Source organism: Zalophus californianus, chromosome 1, assembly GCF_009762305.2.
Source record: "Zalophus californianus isolate mZalCal1 chromosome 1, mZalCal1.pri.v2, whole genome shotgun sequence".
In the NCBI taxonomy this organism is placed as follows: domain Eukaryota; kingdom Metazoa; phylum Chordata; class Mammalia; order Carnivora; family Otariidae; genus Zalophus; species Zalophus californianus.
The window spans coordinates 21,527,072-21,548,923 of record NC_045595.1 but is presented as its reverse complement, the minus strand read 5'-3'; the positions used below and the strand labels follow the sequence as shown (position 1 = coordinate 21,548,923).

The 21,852-nt window shown below is 46.0% G+C and overlaps 1 protein-coding gene across 2 annotated transcripts in view; it reads left to right on the top strand.

The window, feature by feature from the left end:
• Nucleotides 1-667: 667 nt before the first annotated feature.
• Nucleotides 668-21,852, top strand: part of RFT1 (RFT1 homolog) — a 36,084-nt gene continuing 14,899 nt past the window's right edge. For both annotated transcript variants that reach the window (XM_027585500.1, XM_027585499.1), the window contains exons 1-7: nucleotides 668-783; nucleotides 5,163-5,248; nucleotides 7,291-7,407; nucleotides 8,532-8,721; nucleotides 9,503-9,604; nucleotides 12,816-12,953; nucleotides 19,077-19,155. In XM_027585500.1, coding sequence (XP_027441301.1) covers nucleotides 721-783; nucleotides 5,163-5,248; nucleotides 7,291-7,407; nucleotides 8,532-8,721; nucleotides 9,503-9,604; nucleotides 12,816-12,953; nucleotides 19,077-19,155 — 775 coding nt within the window. In that variant the 5' untranslated portion in view covers nucleotides 668-720. The remainder of the gene's footprint in view (nucleotides 784-5,162; nucleotides 5,249-7,290; nucleotides 7,408-8,531; nucleotides 8,722-9,502; nucleotides 9,605-12,815; nucleotides 12,954-19,076; nucleotides 19,156-21,852) is intronic.

Here is a 21,852-nt window from a genome sequence, read left to right as displayed (position 1 = left end):
ATAAGAACAATGGCAGAGCAAGGTGATGCCATCACCTTTATACGTTTTATAAAGCATTTCCCGGCCATTCCTCTGCTGTGTCCTCAAAACTGGTAGCATGTAAGCAAAAGTTTAGGATCTGAAGCCCAGGGTCGGCTCCACTCAGGCACAAGTTGTGCAGATTTGAACAGGTCACCTCACATCTCCACATCTCATCTTACTCATTTGACAACAGGGTCCAATTCTCAGCTCTTTAGAAAGGATTACACAAAACCACACTCGTGAAAATGCTAATTTAACTTCCGGTCCTTCAGTCCTTTCTGTGTAAAAAGCTGACAATTCCCGTCCTAATTCTGGGGGCTGAGGCGCAACTTTGTAAACCAAGGCCAAAAGGCAAGAATCTTATGAACGAGGCCGGGGAAGTTAGTGTTTCTTGGTTGGTAGGCTGAGAGCCTCAGGGAAGGGATTTTGGCTACTTTAACAGCTTCTCCTAACTTACTTCGGACGAGGAGGGACAGGGACAGAAAACTCACAAGCTCAATCCAAACGGGAGGAGAGATGCGGCGCAGGCACACTGACGTCACTCAAGCCGGCCGCTTAATGGGCCAGAACCTCTCGTGCTCCGCCTCCGCTGCCCCAAGATCACCAATCAGAGAGCGAGGCGCTCCGTGACGCTATCCTCTTGCGACGAGGCCTGTTGGCGGTGGCGTTTCCCGGTGACCGAAGGCGGGTACCGAAGCTATGGGCAGCCGGGAGGTGCTGGGTCAAGCGGCCCGCCTGGCCTCCTCCGGTCTGCTCCTGCAGGTACTCTCTGCCCGGCCGGCCCCAGCCTGAGCCGCAGCTGGGATGCGCAGGGAGGCGGCCCTGGGGCCCTTGAGAGCGCGCCCCGGGGCACACCCAGTCCCGGCATGGACCCCACTTACAGGGGGGTTGGACAGGAGGCAGTGGCGGCGGAGAAGGGGTGCCTGGACCTGGAGTGCAGAGCCCTGGCTGGGAGACTGCAAACAAGTCACTTTCGTTCTGAGCGCTGTATCTCCCATATGGTAGTAGGAGACAGGTCAGGTGACGGGGTGCCTTTGGTGCTCTAGAATCTGATGCTTTTAAGGGAAGGGGTTCACTTTCTCCATGCCCCATCGCTGACCCTCAAACACCTTTTTCAAACGCTCTGACTCCCACTGAGTTCAGAGAGACAGTATGGCATAACTAAGAAAAAGATATCTGGGTGTAGGAATCCTGGTTCTACCTTGTGCTTGCTGCATGACCCAGGACAAAGTACTTCTGTTATGCCTCAGCTCCTCATCGGAAAATTGGGATCATAATAGTTCCTAGCTCATAAAGTTGCTATGAGGCTTGACTGGAGTCATTCAGATAATTGTACTTAATGCTGTACCTGACTCTTAGTATGCACTTAGTAAATATTGGCTGCATTTTCCTTCTGGCTGGGTGACCTTGGATAAGTTACTTCCCCTTCTTGGCCTTAATTTTCATCATCTTTCAGATAAGGTACATGCCAGTTGGTCCAAATGGTCTCTAAAGATTCTCTTAACCCTAGCAGCTGGTCATTCTGAGTGGCTCAGTTTTTCTGTGTTACACTCTTCAGCCGTTCAGCCCTTACTCAGAAGAGTCCTGAATCCACCCTCCCCCTTATTTTAGAGGCAGTGTTTCACTTGGATATTACGAGAACCCCGCACACTTGCGCTCACTTAGTCCTTGTTACTTGGCAGATCCCTGCTCTTGTGAAAAATCACTTAACTTTGAGCATCAGTTTTCCTTATCTTAAATGAGAACAATAATGCAACCTCCTAGGGTCATTAGCAAGATTAGATGGCTTGACTGTTAAGTGCCTAGCTCATTATAAGTACTTAGTAAATGTTAGGTATTCTTATTATGGTAATGAGGATTTTTAAAATGGTCATTATAGGGATGAAATGAAATAATCACATAAAACATGTAGAAGAGTTCCTTGCACAAGATATGTGTTTAATAAACATTCACCTAACCCTAGAGTAGGTGAACCATGAATTTACCAAGTCTTTTTTCTTCTATTCCACAACATAAATAACTGAGTTCAGTGCTTTATTCACAATGCTGATTGTTAAGGCTTTGATGATACCTTACCACCCAGATTGGATTCATAAAAAAAACAAACAGACCACATCTTAGCAGAAAATACAATGGACTAGGAGTCACGTGGCCTACCTATAAAGTGAAGCTGGGTCATATGATTTTTGTGTGACATTGGGCAAATCACTTTGCTCTGAGTCTTAATTTGCTTCCTGTGAGTTTACCCAGTTGCTTTGAAGGGTCAAATGATTAACAGATGTGAAAGAGCTGTTTCTAAACTGTAAAGCCCTTGAGGGAGGTGGATGGGGGATGGGCTAGATGGGTGATGGGTATTAAAGAGGGCACTTATGATGGGCACTGGGTGTTGCGTGTACTGGATGAATCACTGAATTCTACTCCAGAAACCAATATTGGGCACTGTATGTTAACTAAAATAAAATAAAAAAAACCCACAATATATATACAACGCATGTAATAAATCCCACTTTTTTTTTTTTTTTTTTAGATTTTATTTATTTGACAGAGAGAGACACAGAGAGGGAACACAAGCAGGGGGAGTGGGAGAGGGAGAAGCAGGCTTCCCGCGTAGCAGGGAGCCCGATGCGGGACTCCATCCCAGGACCCTGGGATCATGACCCGAGCTGAAGGCAGACGCCTAACAACTGAGCCACCCAGGCACCCCTCCCTCATTTTTAATATAAAATATAAACTGTAAAGTCCTTTACAAAATTAAATGAAGATTGTGTTGCTAATAAGGGCCACTATATGGAGCAAATACTGGGTAGCATGAACAACTTCAGAGCATCATTAACTCAACCCTTTCTTCAAACCAATGAGGAGGTAGGGATATAGCCTGAGACATTTTCTTAGACAATGACAACTTTGACTTTTAAGTTAGCATAAATAGGTATACATTGTTTTTAAAATATAGCCATAATCTAGGCTTCCTGAGTGTCTTAATCCGTGTATGTTTAATCTTCTATGCGTTCTCAAATTACAATGCAGACAGTTGAGATAAATTTGCAATTACATTGTATTCTGCAAGAATTTGAGAGCTTATTCTCTGTCTTAATTCTGAGCTGGTCTTAGTGAAAGTATTAAGGTCTTTCATTTGTATGTATTTTTCTTTTTTTTTTAAAGATTTTATTTATTTATTTGAGAGAGAGAGAATGAGAGACAGAGAGCACGAGAGGGAAGAGGGTCAGAGGGAGAAGCAGACTCCCCGCCAAGCAGGGAGCCCGATGCGGGACTCGATCCCGGGACTCCAGGATCATGACCTGAGCCAAAGGCAGTCGCTTAACCAACTGAGCCACCCAGGAGCCCCTGTATGTATTTTTCAAAAATGCTTTCACCTTCACAATCTTGTTTGATCCTTGTTCTCAACCCTATGAGATAGGTAGCCTCATTTGACAGAAGGAAATTGAGGCTCATAGGAGTTAGGAGATGATGGGTTTAACAGCTAAATGGTGATTTGAGACTCTGAGCTGAGCGCTTTTTCCATTCAGGGCTCCATGAATTGGCTTCAAATGTCTAGAATTGAGTCAAGAATTTGGTATGTATGTATCTGCATGTTTCCAAGGAGAGCTACAGAGCTTTCATTGGGCCTTTCTCAAAAGGCCACCTTTGACTCCATAAAGGTTAAGATTGTGGTAGCTTGGCTTTAGAGACCTTGTTGCTCTGTGACACTTCAGTGTTACAGACACTGACAGTGTTAAATTGTACTCTCCGTTTTTGGTCATACCTTTCCCCAGAGATTTTCAAACCATCATGGCCCATCGACATATTTTGATTTAATCTTTCAAAGTTCAGCTGTTGAGGGGAGTGTGGGTGGCTCAGTCAGTTAAGCGTCCAACTCTTGATTTCGGCTCAAGTCATGATCTCAGGATTGTGAGCTCGAGCCCCGAGTCTGGCTCCACACTGGGTGTGGAACCTGCTCAAGATTTTAAGATTCTCTCTGTCCCCCTCCCTCTGCTCCCTCCTCTTGCTCCCCATTCCCCCCCCAACAAGGGTGTGCGCTCTCTCTCGCGCGCGCTCTTGCTCTCTCAAAAAACCAAACAAATTGCAGCTGTTCACAGGTCACTCTGAGAGTGATTTGTCATTCGCTATGGAGTGCACTTGAGTTAGACCTGCCGTGCTGCCTGAATGCAGAGGGGGGCTGAGGTTTGTACCTGGTCAACATCCCCACTTAGCATCACCACTTAGCACCCTGTTGTTCTCTGTCTCCTGGGAGAATTCTTTGCTCAGGTAGTTTTCTTGAATTGACAGGTTTGAAATCTTGGGATATATCCCCTTCAGATGGCAATAGCTGGACCCTGTCTCTCTTTCCCCATTTTATATTATCTTATTATTTGCAGTTGTCATTTACTGCAAGTTACTTCATTGTGTGTCAACGGTACTCAAAATTTTTTTAAGGATTTTATTTCTAAGTAATCTCTACACTCAGCTTGGGGCTCAAACTCATAACCCCAAGATCAAGAGTCATATGCTCTACTGGCTGAGCCAGCCAGAAACCCCTGTATTCAAATAAAAAAAAAAAAGGTATTTCAACTCATCTCAGGAAAGTGGCAAATATTTAGAAAATAAATACAGGCTTTTTTCTTTTCTAATTAAGAAGACAAGTTCAAAGAGATTAAGTGTCATTATCAGAATCCCCAGATATTACTAGGCAGAGAAAAAAGAGAAATTAGACCCTGTGATTCCTAGAGATTCTGCCATACCCTGCAGGCTCCCACTTGCTAAGCGTGTGCTATTTCTAAACAGGCTGGAGGGAGGGCCAATGGGAAGCACTAACTAGAATTCTCTGTCTTCTGGAGTGCCTAACCTTCAACCTGAAGAAATTCACAGACTATGTCAGGGGCTTCCTCTTATCAATAATTAGAGAGCCTTCCAAGTGCCTTTGTGGGTTCTTTGACCACCGCACAGTTGTGCTCAGGACCTCAAGGACCTCAAGGAAAATTTCAGAAGAAATGCAGACCGGTGGCGCTTTTTTGAGAGGGTCTCTGTGGCAAAGCTGCTGTATGTCAGTACGTTATTAGGAAGAACAGCCACATTGTTTTCATTTCACAAATAAATATTCCCAACATAATTTATTCTCACGAATTTTTCCCCTTTATCTGTAGGTGTTGTTTCGATTGATCACCTTTGTCTTGAATGCATTTATTCTTCGCTTCCTGTCAAAGGAAATCGTTGGCATAGTGAATGTCAGGTAAGAAGGGACGTGCCCTGGCATTGCCCACAACTCACGCCCCTAGTGAGGGTACCTGTGTGTCACCCGCAGATTTTATAAGCATAGGCCTTTCCCAGAAGCGGGGTGTTTTAGCAGTGGGCTGAGGAAGAGTATGCTGGGGTGGGGGAATGAGCAGGCAATGTTGCTTTTAATGGCTCCATGGAGCGTTTGCCATTATCAACCTCCAAATGCACACTTCTCTGCCACCTGTTCCGGTTTGCCTACTTGGAGAACCCAGGAGAGGAGTGGGAGTAATTCCTTGCAAGCCCTGTCTCAGGTCTAATCCTGTGTTCTTGTCCTGCTGACAGCGAAGGAAGCAGGAATTCTGCAGTACATGAGGATGTGCTTCATCATTGCAGGGCTGGAGCAGGCTGCCTTCCCTCATCAGTGAATTTTATAATTGGAAAATGGTAGTTAGGGTGAGAGCTTGAGTCCTTGTCAGGAGTCCCTCGGCGGCTCTTAGAAAGCTGCCTTACTTTGTCTTTTAGACTCCATTTTGTTTTCTCTACTCTCCTTTCTGTTCGAGGGCACCCACATATATTCTGTATTCACAAATGACACAAAAGTATATGAAGTGATGTGAGTGCTCAGAATAACTCAGCTTCTCAGGTGTATCTTCATGTCCTGATAAACAAGACAGTGTGTTCCAGACAACATTTCCCATCGAATACCCACCAAACATATGCTCTGGGCTCTATTCTCAGAGCTTGGAGAAGGTTCTCAAACTTTGACAGGCAAAGGAATCATCTGGGGAGTTCTGCACTAGGTGGGACTGAGGGGACCAGGAATCAGTATTTTGACAAGCTCCTCAGGTAATTTTAGAGTAGGGACCATACTTTGAGAAATACTGTTTTAAAAGCAGGAAGAGGGGTGCCTGGCTGCTCGGTGGGTGGAGCATGTGACTTTGAACTTGGGGTTGCGAGTTCGGTCCCTATGTTGGGTGTAGAGATTACTTAAAAATAAAATCTTTTAAAAAAATTTTTAAAAAGAGGGGGCACTTGGGTGGCTCAGTCAGTTAAGTGTCTGCCTTCAGCTCAGGCCAAGATCCTGGGGTCCTGGGATAGAGCCTCATGTGGGGCTCCCTGCTCAGCAGAGAGTCTGCTTCTCCCTCTGCCCCTCTCCCTGCTCATCTCTCTCTTTTTCTCTCTCAAATAAATAAATAAAATCTTTTTAAAAAAACAAAAAACCAGGAAGGAAGAAAACCAAATCTCCTCTTAGGTGCTCAGATTTGAAAACAGTTTGGGCTTCTTGCCATCTGGTCTCCTCCAGATTGGCACGTCTCTGCTTTGACAACTGTGGTCAGGCCTGCCCCCTACTTAACATATGGTTCAGTCTCCTCATTGGCAGTGGTGGACGGAAACACTGGGTAGCAGCATGATCCTTGGACAACCTCAGAGAGACCTTAGCCCTGGGCTGTCCCCAGTCTGGCTTCATCAGCCAGAGCCTGTTGATGAGAAAAACCTCAGCTACCACTCACCCAGGTGCGGGAGGGTCCATCTACGTACTGCCCACCCGGGAAGTATGCAGACAAGCCTGGCTGACCTGGGTTGCAGTGACCTCTGTAACAAGTCTGTTGCCTGTCCTGAGATACTTTTGGCCAGAGCTTCCACTCAGTAGAGCCTCAGCGTCTCTTATAAGAATTCTTGGGTCACCAGTCTCAGGATGACCAAGAGGTCCCCTTGCCGTGTGTGGTCATATCTTGTCCTTTTCTCCTCCTTATGGTCAGAGCCACACCTCTGCCTATTGTTGTGAAGCGTTTGGTTTTGGGGGCCACTGCAGCAGTATCTATCCTGGCATAATGCTCCGTAGGCACACACTCAGGTGTCCCTTGTTCAGTTCCTAACTCTGTTGTTCAAGTGGATCAGATTAGTACGGGACCCTGTAGGAACTCACTGCCCTTCACATCACCACCAGTGGTTTATGCCCGAGACTTTTTCTTCCCGTCGCTGGCAAAATCTCAGAAATTCTCTCTGTGAAAAAAAAAACTAGAGTCATTATTGATTTCTGCCTTTCCTTTACAGGCTAACACTGCTTTACTCAACCACCATCTTCCTGGCCAGAGAGGCCTTCCGTAGAGCATGTCTGAGTGGGGGCACCCAGCAAGACTGGAGCCAGACCTTCAACCTCTTGTGGCTAACGTGAGTTGTGCTTTGGCAGGAGACAGTGCAAAAGCAAGTGTCTTAAGTCTTACAGGTTAAACAGCAACTTTGCCCAAAGCTGAATTGTCTCCAGCTTCAGTTTCATGGGTGTTTCTGGGGACTGGGTGTGGGACAGGAAGGAGAGAGCGTCCATTTAGAAGGAATTTGTTGGCTGTTTTCTCTGTGGATGGTCAAGAGCTCTGGGTGGGGGTCTCGGGGCCAGGTTTCTAGCCCTGTTTCTACCCTCTTGGGAGACTGTTTCTGCCATTCCTGATGCCCATTCTGGGTCTCACTGGGCCTCTGCCATCTTCTTTATTCCTAATCTTTCCCCCATAGTCTTTCTGAGCTTTTAACAACCACTTAGTATTTTTTGAAAGCCTTTTAGGGCTTTCATTATATCTTTCTTCAATTTTGTTAGGTTGATTTCAGTTCTGAGCCTTTTAGAATATTCTTGAAGGCCAAGTACATCAGCTAAAACTTGTAATGGCTTTTCTGCAGTTAGATCCCTGCAGGGAGGGCTGGTGCTTGAGGTTGTTTCTCAGTGCTGCCTTACATAACTCCTTCTTGCCTCATGGAAATGACTGTCATGAGGCTGGTAGGTGTTCATTTTATTCGAGGCATGACAGTTAACTACTCAGTCATATTGAAGTGCTCTGTGGTGCACATGCAAAGGGACACTGTGCACTGGACTGTTGCTTATTTGGGTGCAAAAACCAATTGGATGCTGTCTTTTAGTCATTCAAGGTGCCAACAACAAGCATGTACTTTCTGGGAATTTTGCTTATCTCGTCAGCGTAACACAGTGCATAGGAGTGTAGGTTTTGGCATTAGATGGGGATCAGGTCCTGCTTCTGCCCTTGACTAGCTGTACATGACCTTGGCCAGATTACCCAGTGCTTGTCATCAGCCTTAGTTCCCTCATCACTTAAATGGGGATAATGACAGGATCGTTGTGAGGTGTCCAAGAGGTAAAGGGGGTGGATCTAGTGCCTGGTGTGTAGGAAGTGCATTACTAAGTGGTAGCTATTTTTATGATTATATTTCCTTTCTGTTTAGTGCTACTATTTTAATATACATTTATTTTTATATTTAGCATATTAAAAAACATTTTTTCCCTTTTCTAGAGTCCCCCTGGGTGTGTTTTGGTCCTTGCTCCTGGGCTGGGTGTGGTTACAGTTGCTTGAAGTGCCTGATCCTAATGTCGTCCCCCACTATGGAACTGGAGTGGTGGTGTTTGGCCTTTCGGCCGTGGTAGAGCTTCTGGGAGAGCCCTTCTGGGTCTTGGCACAAGCACAGATGTTTGTCAAACTCAAGGTCAGTGTACCTTCTGCTTTGATGGGAAATGTGAAGAATAAGGGAAAGAGTGGTTTCTTAAAAATGTTTCCTAGGACGGGCCATCTGGGTGGCTCAGTCCTTAAGCGTCTGCCTTCGGCTCAGGTCATGATCTCAGGGTCCTGGGATCGAGCCCCCCGCCGGGCTCCCTGCTCCGCAGGAAGCCTGTTTCTTCCCCTCCCACTACCCCCACTTGTGTTCCCTCTCTCACTGTCTCTCTCTCTGTCAAATAAATAAATAAATAAATAATCTTAAAAAAAAAATGTTTCCTAGGAGAGAATGATTTTTTTTTAGAATGCGTCTAAAAAGAAATTTGGAAAAAGGTAACATGATCAGTTTAGTTCATTCCCTTGAAATTTGGCATCTGGGCTGGGCTTAGGTTTACCTCTGCTATACTATTAATGCAAAAGAGTTTTGCTGATAGTGAAGTTATTAGTTTAGATAAGAATGTAAGAGGACTGTAAAGGTTTTTCAGATTTTTCTAGTGATTCTGTTTTTAATTGTATACTGATAGTAACTTTTCATCTTTCAAAATATGTAATTTGATTTGTACAAAAGAATATATAGCATATGTGTAAATCTTGAAGCATGATGGTATACTGAAGATCCATGAACTTACTGCCCAGCCCAACTAGAACATTATCAGTGCTGTGTGCCCCATCTCTGCTTCCAGGGTAACCACTACCCCAGGTTCCTATTCATCATTCCTGTGAATCTTTAGTTTTTAATAATGTGAAGTGCACCCTTTACCATGTGTATGCAGGTGATTGCCGAGAGCCTGTCAGTCATCCTCAAGAGTGTCCTGATAGCTTTTTTTGTGCTATGGTTGCCTCACTGGGGGCTCTACATTTTCTCTTTGGCCCAGGTAAGAGTTACAGTTTTTCACTATTATATAATCTTTGTTTCTCCATTTGATTTTTTCTTCTTGTTCCCATTACTGTGTGATTTACATTTGCAGTATTCATGCATGTGAGGCAGGCTGGAAACTCTAGAAAGATGGTCTTGACAGTGCTTTTCCTTTGGCTGTCCATCCCACTCCATGTGCTGTTGCCACTGATGTCCCCAGGGGCCTGGTGAGGGCCCCACAGGCCTCGCTGTCAAACACAGTGACTCCTTTAGATGTTCTGTGGGCAAGCCCGTACGAAACTCACCTTTGATTGTCTTACTGTCTTATGGAGGAGGGGAAAAAGCAGTGACGGGGTGGGGTAGGAATCTAACTGAATGTGTGTGATTTTCCCTGGATTGCAATCAGGTGTTTTCAGAATAGGAGGAAACTCTGCCAAGCCTGTCTGGAACTCGGACTGCAATCTCACACAATGCAGAGCACAGGAACCAGGTCCTGGCAGGTACACTCTCAATTCCGGCAGGCCTGGCCTCGTTGCCATCCCATGTTCTAGTTCTAGTTTATATCCCTGGCTCTAATGAAAGTACAACTAGAGTACAGTGCTCATTTTAAAAATGAAACCTAAGATCACATAGTTACTAGAACAGCTTATAGTAAAAGCAGTTTGCAATTTTTTTTAATGTATGGGAAGATAAGTTAAAATTTTTAGTAGTGATTTATGTCAAAGTCTTTCCCGTGTCCTGAGCAAAAATGACAAATATTGTTGTGAAACACAGAAAAAGTAGATTTCCAATCAATGTTATAAGAATGAGAATTGCCTCCTAAAAGCAGTTTGCAAATAGTTGTGTATCTTAGAGGAAGAATTATTTTTGCCATGTTTTATTAGATCTGGAACTACAGGTCTCCACATTCATCGTGTTTTTTATATACTCTCCCTAATAGAACAGGAGGGCATGAAGATGCCCAGTTATTGGTTGACTCCTCTTGGGAAAGACACTTGCATTATGACTTTCTGATGCTCCCACCCAGGATACAGCCCAGGTCAGCAAGGCCCATTCTGAGTTTACTTGCTTTCTTATTATAAGACTTCAGAGAGCTCTTCTCTGGTACAGTCTTTATCAGTGTCTGTGTGAGAGGTCTAAGAGCCAACAGCACCTCATATCAGCAGGCAATCCCCACCAGGGCTCTGGGATTCCCCTTTGTCCAACCCACCTCCAGGTTCCTCCTTAAACAGCCCCTTACCACATGGCATCATATATTAAATAAAAGGGTCACACTAGAATATATATTCTTACAACTCAACAACAAAAAGATAGACTACCCAAAAGGGGGGCAAAGGACCTCAATAAACATCTCTCCAAAGAAGATATCCAAATAAATAGCCAATAAGCACATGAAAAGATGCTCCATATCATCAGTCATTAGACAAATGTAAATCAAAACCACAATGAGATACTACTTTACACCCATTAGGATGGCTGTATCAAAAAACCAGAAAATAACGAGTGTTGACATGGATATGCAGAAATTGAAGTCCTCACACATTGCTGGTGGGGATGTAACATGGTGCAGCCACTGTCGAAAACGGTTTGGCGGTTCCTCAAAGAGTTAAATGTAGAACTGACATATGCCCAGCAAATCTGGGCCTAGGTGTATACCCAAAAGATTGAAAACGTGTTCATACAACTTGTACACAGATGTTCACAGCAACACTATTCACCACAGCCAAAAGGTGGAAACAAGCCAGATGTCCACCACCTGATGAATGGGATGAGCAAAATGTGGCATATGTGTGCAACGGAATATTACTCAGCCATAAAAACGATCACGTGCCACGGCACAGTGACCTTGGAAACCGTTATACTAAGTGGACAAAGCCAGACACAAGGCCACCAATTGCATGATTCCATTAATATGCAGTGTCCAGAATAGGCAAGTCCATGGAGACAAAGCAGATTTTGATTGCTGGGGTATGGAGGAGCAGAGAGTGACTGCTTAATGGGCACAGAATTTCCTTTTGGAGTGATGGAAATGTTCTGGAATGAAATAATGGTGGTGATTGTACAACACTGTGAATGTACTAAAAGCCACTGAATTGTATGTTTTAGAATGGTTAAAACAGTCAGTGTTATGTGAATTTTTCCTCAATAAAAATGGGGGAAGGATCACGTAGTTAGGATACCCTGCATGAAGACTACCCATAGGTTGTTACTATTTCCCCAGGCACTGGTCTGTGGGAAGATGAGGGGAGGTGGGGAAGGGAGTCCTCTTGTCACAGAGGATGTTGCAACTGGTGGTATGGCTCAGAGCAGAGCTACTGTGTCTTCTTACAGGGCTTGAGGCATGGAGGAGGACGGTGGATGGTGGGCTCTGTCCTCAGGCACGGATAAGGGTGGAAAGCCGCGGAGCCCGAACCTGCTAAACAAGGCTCCCCTTTCTCCTTGCTCCCTGCCTTTGCCACAAGAGCAGGCTTAGCGTTTCCAAGACTGAAAAGCGGGACATGGAGGTCCCATTCCTTCCTGAGCTAATGTGCATTGCTGTTCCCAGCAGGGAGAGAAGACAGAAGGGAGCTTGTGAAAGGGGCTCTTTGGATACTCCTCCCAACCTGCAAACAAAACCCCAGGCTTCGGCTCCTGGCCAAAAGCCACCCTTTTGTCTTGGCTGTGTGGAGGGAAGGGTGGGCCCTCTTATCACCCCCGCACCCCCCAGTCCCTCCCCAATCCTGGAGTGGCTCTTGCCCTGCCCATGCACTGGGCAGAGAGGAGGGAGCCAACAGCTCAGTTCTGCTTTGTAGTCCGTGTCACAGCTTACGGGTTTATGGGAAAGCCCCCGTCATCTAGGACAGCAAGTCTCTGCATATTAGCACAGGACTTGGGGGTCCTTGCAGGGTGCTGTTGAGGCGGGAGAGGCCTTCCTTTGAGAACACGTCTGACATTGCTGTGGTGGTGGCACTAGGGGATGTCTGTCAGGGAAATGATGTTCTGCCCGCCCAGAAGAACCATTCTCCCAGTCAGGTGACATGCTTGGAGCACTTTCCCCAGAGATGCCGCAGTGGAGCTGGCTCCTCGTGAGCAGTGCTCTTCCCCAGAGGGGAGGCATTGCTCACTAGAAGGTATGGTTCATAAAGACAGTCCTCTTTCTAGTTTGGCCTTTGAGGTCAAGTTTCCAGGCATATCTTAATTCTGCCTATATTAAAACAGTGCCATTTAAATCCATTATTTTCTTTTTTCAGCTTTTGTATACTGCAGTTCTGGTGCTCTGCTATGTTATTTATTTCACAAAGTTATTGGGCTCCTCAGAATCGACCAAGCAACAGACTCTTCCCGTCTCCAGAATAACAGATCTCTTACCCAATATTACAAGAAGTAGAGTAAGTAATATACTCTCTCTCTCTCTTATCATTTTAATCACAGATGCTGATTATCCTGGAAAGAAGGAAACTGTTACTTCTCATTTATTGCTAAAGTAGTAAGGATAATTTCATAGCTCATATTTACTGAGTGCTCGCTGTGTGCTAGGCCAGGGCTTCTCAGCCCTGGCACTACCGACATTTTGGGCTGGATAATTCTTTGTCGTGGGGGCTGTCCTGTGCATTGTAGGATGTTTAGCAGCACTCTTGATCTTTACTCACTAAATGCCAGGAGCTACCACCTCTCAGCTATGATAACCAAAAATGTTCCCTGGACAAACGTCCCATGGGGGACAACACTGACCCCATTTAGAACCACTGTGTAGCCACTATGCTGAATGCTTTACCTGCCTTATATTTAAAGTTTATACCAACTCTGTGAGGCTGACCTTATTATTTCTGTTTTAGGGTTGAGGAACTGAGGCTTAGAGACTAACTCTCTGCCCAAGGTGAGGGTCAGAGTGAGGGTAGGGGCCTGGAGTGGCTTGACCCGCACAGAGCACAGGCTGTAACTACCACGTGCCAGTCTCTCTGTTCGGCTGTGTCTTGGTTTTTCCCAGGATTGACTTCCAGCACAGAGAGTCCAGCGTGCTGACAAAGCAGGGATGACCCCTGCATAGCTCTGTTACCTAGAGTCAGGCTGGTCTTTCCAGTGACCCACTCTCCCGTGGACACCACTGAGGATTCTAGGTACTGATGTGTAGGAGCGAGGCATAATCTTTTTCTTCTGAACCCTTCAACTCTCGGTCCATTTGACTTTTATTTCCTGACTCTGGTGGGGTCATTGCTACCGTCTGTGGCCCCGGAGTGGTACACGTGACGTTATGCGTCACTGCCTCTGCTCAGCTGCTTTGTGAATGGGGCCGGCCCGCTTTCCCTTTCCCCATGCTCGTTTGCCGGCTAGATGTGGTGCACGTAGCTGAGGTAAGGCTTCAGCTGGACTTCTCCTTTTTCCTCTTTTGTGATTACTTGAGAAAGTAGTAAATGTTTGAGACGTAAATTTCAGAACTTATGGAATCCTGTGACCCAGCTTTTCAAGAAAGACCAGATATTATGTAAAGAAAGATATGTTCTCATTTGTTAGGTAAGAGTTCTCCATTCTTATCAAACAGATCTCACCTTTAACCTAAATCGACATGGCAGTTTTGGGATACAACAGTGCCTCCTCTAAAGGCTTAGAGGAGAAGGACTTGGGATCACTTGTGCCCAGAGCTGCGGCCGCCTGCCCACAGAGCAGGTCTGAGAGTGCTCCCCAGTGTTCCATCTGTACCAGGCCTGGCCAGCTTTTCATACTGGGCCAGCCCCGGTGCCCAGCAGTATTTTGGAAAGGAGCATTTGGACCATTAATACAGGCAAGGAGACAGAGCATAGTGAAAAGAGCCATAGTGTGTATTTAATTCAGTGGTAGGCTCACAGCTCCGAGCTACGGTTTTCTTATCTGTCAAGTGGGGATACTAAGAGTACCTCTCCCCTAAGGTGCTTGTGGGAGTGCAATGAAAAGGGGCATGGGAGGTACTGAATGCTGCGGCGGACACAAGTGGCTGTCCATGAGTGACGAGTGGCTCCACGGCAGAGCCTAGCCCAGCAGTGTCTGACGGCACTGGGCTGGGAGCTCAGTGGTTTAACCTGGCCTTCCATCCTGCAAGTACCCAGGCTCCTACTGCCGGGACAGAAGCCTTGACCGTGAGAAGGGATGTGTACCTGTCTTACACAGTGGCACGGTTCCTGCTGACAGACAGAGCACAGCCCCATGCCAGGTGCCATCTGGGATACAGACATGTAGGAAGGTGATTGCTGGGCCTCGGGGAGCTTCCTGTGTGTTTGGGAGGCAGTGAGTGCAGATATAAAGCCTGTAGGACTCTCTCCAGACCTCAGGGTCCTTATTTTTAAGGTGAGATTATTGGTCTACCCGACCCATGAGGCCCCTTTGAAAACTTAAGGAATTGTGAAGGTATTTGAACTTGGACAAAGCTGTTTATAATAACTACCATGAACTGCATGTTTACCCTTGCTTGGCACTATGCTGAGCACTTGACATGGACTTGTATGTTGAACCATCCTAATAACCCTGTGAGATATGGTCTCCATTTTGCAAATGAGAAAACTGAGGTTCAGAGGAGTTAAGTGACCAAACCAACATCACACACTTGATTTGGGACCTACTTCTCTCTAACTTGTGTCTGTGGACTGTCCTTAGTCTTCGTGTTTAAGCTCTCTGCTGAGTAGTCTTCCAAAAGAAATTGGCTTATTGCCCAAAGTAGTTATTTGTTGGCTTAACAATTGGGAAGTTCCAGCTAGAACAATTCATTATTCAAGTTTATTTTTTGTAAAAGAGAAAAGAAATGAGGTGAATCTGAACGCAGTGGATGACTTTACCACCAGCAGTGTGCCCAACTTGACTCTCAGGAGCAGCTTTGTGCCCTGGGGGCTCCCTCAGACAGAGCTGCTCAAGCAGTTACATCCAAAACCGATTTGACCACATTGGGAGATTTGTTTCCTGTGCTTGTAGAATCCCATCTTCTGTAAAGAGATTTATTTAGCCTTAAAATAAATGATACCTCAAATAATGGTTGCCTTTTATATTCTTTGACATTTCTGAGTGATTTCATAGGAGAGATCTGCTAATATTTAAGTAAAGCTGAGGAATTTAAACAGCAAGCATGTAATAAGCAGTATTCTGTGTTAAGCACTGTTTCAGGTGCCCTGAGTGGGGTCCCCACCCTCAGAACTTGCATTGTGGAGGGGAGATAAGGTGTCTACTCAGCTAACCACTGCAAGACAGTGTGTGTGTAGTGCTAACAAAATAGAAGCCCAGAGAAAGGACATGAATTCCATGTGGGAACATTGAGGAAGGCTTCCTGGAGGAAGCTTCTTTTGAGCTGGGCCTCGACACATGGACAGGCAGAGGTGAATGTGCACATGTGGTGGAAATGTGCATTTGCGGCTTTGGGAAGAAAGAATGTTTACTTGGGGCCCATTATATGCCCATCGCTGTGTTGGCATTGAGATTGCAGAGATGACTGCGGTACTTGGTTGGCTGGACAGTGGGGGAGGGGCGAGGAAACAAAAGGTGGAAGGAGGTTATGGCCTGCAGGGCTAGGGCCAGGTAGTGGTGGCCTCAGTGCCCTGGAGTACAGGCTTGATTCAGGGGTAGGGGAGCCTAATGAAAGGTTTGTGAACAGTGCCGTGATCCAATTGCCTATGTTGAGGCGCTTACCATCTGTTTCACATTTATCGAGTGTCTCGTTTTCTCTCATTCAGTCCTTAGACCAGCTCCAGGAGATAGGACTCCTTATCCCATTTTGAAGATGAGAAAACGGAGGCTTAGCAAAATTAGGTGTCTTACCCATAGCTTTTGCATTTAGAAGTTGGTCGCTGCAGCTTGAGCCTCAGTGTCTGAGCTTGACTCCAAAGCCCAAAGCCTCCCAGGAGAAGGATGGTCTAGAGAAAAGGTTGGAGGTGAAAGAGCTCAAGAGGAGGCAGTGGTAGTTGTCCAAATGAGAGTGATGAGGACAGTGGGAGGGCGGGTGGACGTGTGAGTGTGGACACAGCTGGGGCAGAGTCGATGGCCCCAGAGCAAGAGGGAGGGAACGGGGTCCTATGTGGGGTGTGGAGGTGATACGGGGCAGAACACAGGACCAGGGCTGCGGACCCCCACCCCCCACCCCATGACTCTTGTCAGTGTGGGAGGCACATGGCTACTGGACCATCTTGGGGCAGGAGAATTTGGGAAGGGGAAGACTGACTCACTCTATCATGAGTCCCTGAGTTCTGACTGCAAACCTTCCCCTGAGATACTGCCCATCACCTTTTGCCATCCATGCCTCAGTTTCTCCACCAGTACAGTGAGGCAGTGGAATGGCTTGTTGGTCAGAGGATCCCAGAGAAATGCACAGCCATGAAGACCAGCTAAGCAGTATCAACTTAGCTCTTGTGAAATAGGCCTCCTTTGACCTCCCAAGTGACAAATCCATTCTAAAGAAAATGGTGAAAGCCCAAAGAATATGCTGCTCCTTTTCTACCACTTAGCAAACACCTCTGAGAAGAAACCCAATCTCTGATCAGACTTCCTGCCTCTATGTCCTGAGTGAGCATTTTGGAGATAAGCAGTGTGACCATTCCTTCTAAACCGTGGGTCTACTTAAATTGAAGGCATTGGGAGAATGGGATGCTCCTGCATGAGGTCTCAGGTCAGATACGGTGTGAAGATTACATGCTGGTAAACAACCTTTTTTTAGAGAGCTCTGTCATGTTCCCAAACCCATTTACAACCCCTGGCAAGGAGGCTCCACGAAGACCCTCTGGCCAGCTGTAACTGTTCATTTCCTTGGAAGAGAGCACAAGACTGCTGCCCAGGCCCCCCCAGGGGACCACCTGGTGTGGGGGCACAGAGTGTGACAGAGAAGGTGCTGCTGCCCAAGCCTCCCCTGGAGCTAAGGGCGGGATCAGTGCTGGGGATGATGTGGTTCACAGTGCCCCCTAGGGGTGGTAAATGCTCTGGCACTCTTTGTTCTGGGGAAAGGAGATGACTAATTTTCTTGTACAGCCAGAGGGGAGATTTGCTTCTGGACTAGAGCTCGCGGTGGCATCTGCTGCAGGTCCAGTGAGGCTCTGAGGGCAGCATGGTTTGGGAGGATTCAGGCCTGACTTCACAGTGTCTGGAAGAAAGGCTCTGAAACCAAGGGGTGAAGAGATTTGAACACTGAATATGACCTTGTTTTCAAGGGATACTCTAGACTTACTCCGTCCTAAATGGTAGCCACCAGCCATGTGTGGCTATAGAGCATTTAGACTTGAGATGGGCTGTACGTGCACCCCAAGCACTGGATTTTAAAGACTTCGTATGAAAAAAATAATATGAAATGCCTCTAATATTTATTTACATGTTGAAATGATCGTGTTTTAGGTTAAATAAATATATTAAAATAATTTTCCCTTTTTTTTTTTTTTTTTTTTTTTTTTACTGTTCGCTGTGGCTGCTAAAAAGTTTTAAATTCTATGTGTAGCCTGCATTATATTCCCACTGGACAGCAGTACTCTACACAAATGGGCTTTGGTCTGAGATCAGGGGCCCGTGTGACTGGGACAGGTTCTACATCTGCCCTTCGGCCAACTTCCATAGCTGCGACTGATCTTTTGGAGAGGTAGAGTGGGCTTGGCCTTTGTGATTCACCCCTTTCCTCCCAAAGAGCCCCCTGAAATCCTACCTTTAAAGTCATCATTTTGAGTTAATAAGAATTTTTCAAAATGCAGGTGCCCCGAGATTAAGCACCTAACACCTGGACTAACCATTCCGGGACCCCAGGGTGCCCCCGTGAGAGAGGAGGGGCCTCTAGAGAGGACTGCGGGGGGCACGAAGACGGGCCTTGTCCGGCTAGCTGCCTCACTCCTCCATTTTGTGCTCAGCATCCGGCTTTGAGACCGCCTGCCTCTCACACGTTGACCTTTGCCCTTCCTGAATGTTTGCTTTCTCCTTACCCTCCTGTCCTTGGGAAATGGGACAGTTTTGGAAGAGCCATATCAAAAGTTCTGGGTTTGTTTTTTCCTTTCCTCTGTCCTACCAGTTCTGAGCGGTTTGACTGACCGTCCTAGGAAGCCTGGCTTCCTTTTGAAATGCACAAACAAAGCTCATATACTGAGTGTAAAGGGACCCTGGGTGGCTAAACGCATTAAGATGTGGGGTGTATGGAGCAGAATTTGTTCTGCAGCTGGCATGCTTCAGACATTTTTTAAGGCAAGAAATGACTCTGAGTTGTGTGTGTTAGATATGGTCAGCTTACCATCTGGGTGGGCAGTGAGGGGACAGTGCAGTTCCTTAGGGGTCTCAGAGAATGACTCTCGGGCAGTCTCCTTACCCCGACGCTCTTTCCACCTAGAGACTTTGTCTTCGTGTTTAGCAATGGAAAACCTTTGCCAGGATTCGTTGGATGCCTTCTGTGTGCTTAGCATTAAATGAAAAATGAGTGGGGACTCTCCAAGTTGGGATTTAGGGACCAAGATGAGTTTGCCTCTTGTGGAGGCTTCTTGTACTCATATACTCGCAGTGCCTAGGAGCTTTTGTTTTTGTTTTGTTTTCTCTTCTAGGCTTTCGTAAATTGGAAAGAGGCTAAATTGACTTGGAGTTTTTTCAAACAGTCTTTCTTGAAGCAGATTTTGACAGAAGGTAAGTAAAAGGTCACTCTGAGCAGGTAGAACACCATAGTGTAAGTGAGGGGATTCCACAGAACTGCGGATGACCTATACCCAGACTTCCTGCTTTCTAGAGCCCCTGTGGGCAGAGGAACCTTAGAAATGGAAGCTATTAAAATAGGGAGAGAGAAACCAACATTGATTTAGTTTGATAGTGAGGGGTAGTGCTGTTGCATAACTCCTAGGGGTCCTATAGTAATGAGGGACAACTTACCTTGAAGCCAAGTCTAATTCCCAAGCCCCATGTTTTTATCATTTAAAGAAATGTATTATGAAGTTTTATATCGATTTAAGAAAATTTGGAAAATATAGAAAATGATCCATAATCTCATTATCCTATTCTAACTTTTTGTACACTTCTTTTTTTGAACATAACTTTTAAGAACTGGGTTTTCATCATTTTATTTTGTTAAGTAATAAGATTCACCTGTGTGATACTTTGGCCAGACTTCCAATTTCTTTTTTTTTTTTTAGATTTTATTTATTTATTTATTTGAGAGAGAGAATGAGAGCGAGAGAGAGCATGAGAGGGGGGAGGGTCCGAGGGAGAAGCAGACTCCCCGCTGAGCAGGGAGCCGGATGCGGGACTCAATCCCGGGACTCCAGGATCATGACCTGAGCCGAAGGCAGTCGCCCAACCAGCTGAGCCACCCGGGCGCCCTGAGACTTCCAATTTCTTAAGGCTTTCCAGTTTAACAGTGACAGAGCTCTCTATACAGAGGGCTGGCATGGAGCTGAAAGTACATCTAGTTTTTCTGTGTATGTGTATTGGTTTATTTATGCCCAGCTTTAATTCGAAGAATGAGATTTGAGGTAGCTAGAAGTGGGTAAAGGTAGTGGTTTCTCTCTAAATTTCATATGTATATACATTCCTATATCTATTACTGAACATATTTTTAAATCTTTAAAAAAAAATTTTTATTTTTTAAGAGAGCGAGGGGGAACGTGGGTGTGCATGAGCTGCAGGGCGGGGGCAGAGGGAGGGAAAGAGAGAATCTTAAGCAGGCTCCACCCCAGCACAGAGCCAGATGTAGTGCTCAATCTCATGTCCCTGAGACCATGAGCTGAGCCGAAATCAAGCGTCAGTCATTTAACTGATTGAGCCATCCAGGCACCCCTCAAACATTGCCTTTTATTTTTTTATTTTTATTTTTTAAAGATTTTATTTCTTTATTTGCCAGAGAGAGAGAGAGAGAGCACGAGCACGGGGAGCAGCAGGCAGAGGAAGAGGGAGAAGCAGGCTCCCCGCTGAGCAGGGAGCCTGATGTGGGGCTCCATCCCAGGACCCTGGGATCATGACCTGAGCCAAAGGCAGACACTTCACTGACTGAGCCACCCAGGTGTCCCAAACATTGCCTTTTAATTATAAAAATAGTATAATCTCATTACAAAAATTTTGGAAAATAGAAAAAAGTTTCCTATGATTCTAGCATTCTAATACAACCATCATTATTACCTTATTATTTCCCTTTTCCCCTCTCTGTCTTTATTTTTCGTTAATTATGCTTCCAAAGGGGAGTAACTTCCCTAAGCGTCACTTGCCCCGTCTGTGAGTTAAGGGATAGGACCAGGAGGGGTCTGAGGGCTCTTGAGCCTTGAGCCTTGAGAGTGCTTAATTCTAGCCTGAGCCTGTAACATTGCCATTACAAAAGTGGAACTTGTTCACAGGACCCCTGGGGGAAGTAAGGGTCACAAGCCTTTGGAGAGCTGAGTGAAGGTGCCTTAATGATATGTTTCTTGGGAGCAGGATGTGCAGTTTACCACTGTCTCCCCAATACCCTGTTGGAACTGGCAAATGATCAGTGTTCAACAAGTATCTTTCGATAAAGAAAGGTATCTGTAGTAAAATTGTATATTGTGATAGTTCACATTGTTAGAATAGGAAAAGCAGTAGAGGGAACTTGGAAAGGGCATTTGCACTTTCTTTTCCTCCCAAAGTTTTAAGAACAGTTTAAATGAGTTGAGGAATGGATCCAGTCCAAGCAATGGCCCTAAATTGGTTGTCTGGACCACAGTGGCTAGACTGCAGCAGGTGTAAGTGGGCCAGGCCTCAATGTGCTGACGGTTGCTCGCTCTCTCCGTGGCTGGACCACCCTGGCCTGACTGGCAGAGGGCTGTTAAGAACCTCTTGGGGCTTCCATCTCCATCGTTGTGAAATAAGGAAGTGACTGGACAGGAACCCCCACCCCCAAATTCTTTTTATCTAAAAACTACAACTCTAAAAAAAGTTGAAATCATTCATTGTAATAGCAAAAATATAGATGCTGTTACCTTCTGCCCCCACATTTCCTGAACACTGTGTGCCAGGTGCTGAGAATACACAGATGAATGAGTTACAGGCCACAGCCTGAAGCAGCTCATTCTCTTACCCAGGATGCAGACTTTTGTGTGGTTAGCTCTGAATCAGGGCTGTGAGGTCTGTACTTGGAAACATTAGCGTCTCTCAAGTGCCCTTGCATTTCCTGGAGCTCTGCACCAGAGAAATGAGGGAGATGTGGTTCCTGCCCCCAGGGAGCTTACAGAGTGTGGGAAGAGAGGCCGATTGTACCAGAGCACAGGGAGGTCCCTAAGGAGAAGCCAGTCTAGGTAGCTAGCATGCTAAGACCCGAGGCTGGGAGCAGGAGGGGCCCAGCCTGAAGCAGAGCAGCTGGAGGGGCTAAAACCTGATCCG